Consider the following 3,928-nt stretch of genomic DNA (forward strand, 5'->3'; position numbering starts at 1 on the left):
TCCATGTTTTAGTTTCTAAAACCATAGTTTGATTAAAATAACCAGAGGTACTGAAAGTAATGGGCTTCTAGGACTGTGACATGAAACATCAGCTAACTCATCAAGCTGGTGAGAATCTGAGCGCCACACATGGGCTGCGGGAGGAAGCTGTCCTGGGCTCCTCGCATCAGTATGCTACCTAGCAGGAAACAAAGAGGAAAGTGGATTCACACAGACCTGCAGAAATGCACACAGGGTGTGAAGAGGGTTTAAATCTCCAATATGGAGGACTACAATGTCTTGATCTATTTCCAGGCCATCTATTCTATTCCAGTGGCCTATTTGCTTACTTCTAAACAAATGCGATTACAATGTGGTGGCTTTATAGTATAAAAGAGTTTAATAAACAGGTTTATGTATGTAAATTGAACAGAGATCATCTAATGCAATAACTTGTATTAACAGGTTAACTCAGTCTTACAGAACTCAGAATAAAACTCATCTTTCTTTCCAACTCTGTGTATGTATTTGAACTTTTAATTGTACTTTAAGTTCTGGTATACATGTGCAGAACGTGCAGGTTTGCCACATAGGTATACATTTGCTGTGATGGTTTGCTGCACCCATCAATCTGTCATCTACATTAAGCATTTCTCCTAATGCTATCCCTCCCCTAATCCCCCACTCCCTGACAGGCCCCGGTGTGTAATGTTCCCCTCGTGTCCATGTGTTCTCATTGTTCAACTATCACTTATGAGGGAGAATATACAGTGTCTGGTTTTCTGTTGATGTATTAGTTTGCTAAGAATGATGGTTTCTACCTTCATCCATTTCCTTGCAAATGACATGAACTCACCCTTTTTCATGGCTGCATAGTATTCCATGGTGCATATGTGCCACATTTTCTTTATCCAGTCGATCATTAATGGGCATTTGGGTTGGTTCCAAGTCTTTGCTATTGTGAACAGTGCTGCAATAAACATACATGTGCATGTGTCTTTATAGGAGAATGATTTATAACCCTTTGGCTATATACCTAGTTATGGAATTGCCAGGTCAAATGGTATCTCTGGCTGTATTTGAACTTTCTACAACTATTAATAACAGAAACAAGCGAATGTCAGACTAATACTGTGTAAAGGAGCAATGGTAAATCTTAATCTGATTACAAATGTTTGAAAAAAGAAGCCTCACTCTTATGATTGCCGTTATAATAAGTGATGGCTATAAAATTAAACTTGTAAAGTTATTTTAATCAAATATTACTTTTCTGATTGATATATATATTTATATATATATATATATATATATATATATTACTCCATATGATTGTTTATAAAATGGGTGCCATCCAGTACAAGTTTTTAAACTATTGTTCTAACACATAAATTTGTGCTGCCTCCAATAGCAATGATTCAACTGTTAATCTGGTTATATAAATCACATTATCACCATGTACACTCTTTAAAGTGTCTAGTTCACACATTCATGAAGCTGTGCATTGATTACCACTACCCAATTCCTGTTTGATTTTTTTTATTATTTAAAAAAATGGAAAAGCAAAAGTACATTTTTCATTCAATACATGTTTCATTCTTATGTGGTTTTGTTGCAGAAAGTGAAGTCCATGACTTTAGAATGATAGCAGTTTACCAACCAAATAATCAGTCTTCACACAGTTTCAATAACTGCAGCAATTTCCTTGAATTGTCTGTAGAAATTCTGGAGAGAAAGGGGGAAAATAATATTAATTTTGCTTTTAGAAGATACTTAAGTAGTTATTTTAATGATATCTGACTACCAGAGACTATGTAACATATTGTTTGCATTTTAATGTTACATCTCAATTACTGAAGGTTGCAATAAGAAATAAACAGGTGCAATTTGGTACTGTAAGCAAAAATACTACTGTAGAGTTGGATAATTATCTCATGACTAAACTTTTAATAAAAAGCACATGAGAAAGTCCTTTTAAGATCACACCAGAGGCTAGGCGCAGTGGCTCATGCCTGTAATCCCAGCACTTTGGGAGGGCAAGGCAGAAAAATCACAAGGTCAAGAGTTCAAGACCAGACTAGCCAACACGATGAAACCCCGTCTCTACTAAAAAATACAAAAATTAGCTGGGCATGGTGGCTCATGCTAATAATCCCAGCTACTTGGGAGGCTAAGGTAGGAGAACTGCTTGAACTGGGACCTGGGAGGTAGAGGTTGCAGTGAGCCGAGATCAGGCCACTGCACTCCAGCCTGGGCTACAGAGCAAGACTCCATCTCAAAACAAAACAAAACAAAAAACAAATCACACCAGGTTTATTAAATATCCATCACTGTCCTAGACACTGAAAATAAAAATAACAGGTTGGTTCCAGGCCTCAAAACACTAAATCTAGTAAAAGACTGCATTTCAGTGTGGTAGGGACTGTCTCATTTAAGATTATGGGTTCAATTACCAGAAGAAAGATCCAACATTAACAATGGCTTATATGATAGAAGTTTGTTTCTCTGTCATTTAAAAATTATGCTGGTATAATGGTTCTCCTATAGAAGTCATCTGCTTCTAAATCTCAGGTAAGAAAGGAATCAAGCAAATTGTTCTCCTGTCTTCTCTTGTACCTGCCAGGAAGCTAGGAGGCAAATCTGAAACTTAACCTTAGCAATCAGGATACTGTCTAATAATTTACACATCTACACTTTCCTTCTTATTTGGTCTTAATTTCTATTTTGCTACTTAAGAGGATATATATTGTTTTCATTTATATTTGTCACAGAATGAAGCAAAGTGTACTTATTTCTTTAAAAATATGTATTGATGTTCAAAATTTTAGTTATCAACAAGATATAAATTAAAAGCTCAAAGAATGTTCCTTAGCTCACAGTCATGTAATGTGATTAATAGGCTATCTTGCGAAGTTTTAAGCCATGTAAGAACTATCTTTAAAAGAGTTGCCTCCAATGAAAATATTTTTTGTGTATATTTATATTTAATATGTTTATAATGTATGCATACATTGTATGTATATACTATATATTTGTATACATACACCCACAATGGAATATCACACAGCCATAAAAAAGGAAATCCAGCCATTTGCAACATGGATGAACCTGGAGGACATTATGCAAAGTGAAGTAAGTCAGACACAGAAAGGCAAATGCTGCATGATCTCATATGGGGAATCTAAAAAAGTCAAACTCACAGAAGCAGAGAGAAGAGTGGAGGTTGCCTGGAGCTGAGTTTGGGGTTAATGGTGAAATGTTAGTAAAAAGGTACAAACCTTTGGTTATAAAATGAGTAAGTCTGAGATCTAATGTACAATATGGTAGCAGTAATTAATAATATTGTATTGTTTACTTGAAACTTGCTTTTAAAAAAAGTAGATTTTACATGCCCTCACCACACACACATACACACCAAAAAAAAAAAAAAAAAAAGGTGGTCATCATTACACAATGTATATGTTTATTAAATCATCACATTGTGATACCTTCAAAATACGCAATTTTAATTTGTTAACCGTCCCTCAATAAAGCCGGGGGAAAAAAGTTAATCCATTTGTGATTTTTTTTCTATAGGAAAAAATGTTTAGAGGTGGAATTTAGAGAGCTGCAAAGAATAAGAAGAACTGGGCCAGCACCCATGAATTACAGAAAAGACCAAAATGTATATTCTCTTTTCAAATTGACTGAGTTCTTGTATTTAGTTGAATGTTATTCCCATATCACAATATACATTTATTTCCTTTTTACTAAGTCTCAGTCCTTCTAAGACACTAATAATAATGTTAAATTTGTGACCATTATTTTTGTTTCAAAGCAGTGATAGCTATTGTAAAGAAAAAAAAGTGGGCTGAGCATGGTGGCTCACACTTGTAATCCCAGCACTTTGAGAGGCTGAGGCAGGTGGATCAACTGAGGTCAGGAGTTTGAGACCAGCCTGGCCAACATGGTG

The 3,928-nt window shown here is 35.3% G+C and overlaps 1 protein-coding gene across 2 annotated transcripts in view; it reads right to left on the bottom strand.

Annotated features, from left to right (window-relative positions):
• Window positions 1–1,498: 1,498 nt before the first annotated feature.
• Window positions 1,499–3,928, bottom strand: part of COMMD6 (COMM domain containing 6) — an 11,751-nt gene continuing 9,321 nt past the window's right edge. For both annotated transcript variants that reach the window (XM_017523650.1, XM_017523651.2), the window contains one exon: window positions 1,499–1,701. In XM_017523650.1, coding sequence (XP_017379139.1) covers window positions 1,651–1,701 — 51 coding nt within the window. In that variant the 3' untranslated portion in view covers window positions 1,499–1,650. The remainder of the gene's footprint in view (window positions 1,702–3,928) is intronic.

This window comes from Cebus imitator, unplaced genomic scaffold (genome assembly GCF_001604975.1).
Source record: "Cebus imitator isolate Cc_AM_T3 unplaced genomic scaffold, Cebus_imitator-1.0 Scaffold29, whole genome shotgun sequence".
In the NCBI taxonomy this organism is placed as follows: domain Eukaryota; kingdom Metazoa; phylum Chordata; class Mammalia; order Primates; family Cebidae; genus Cebus; species Cebus imitator.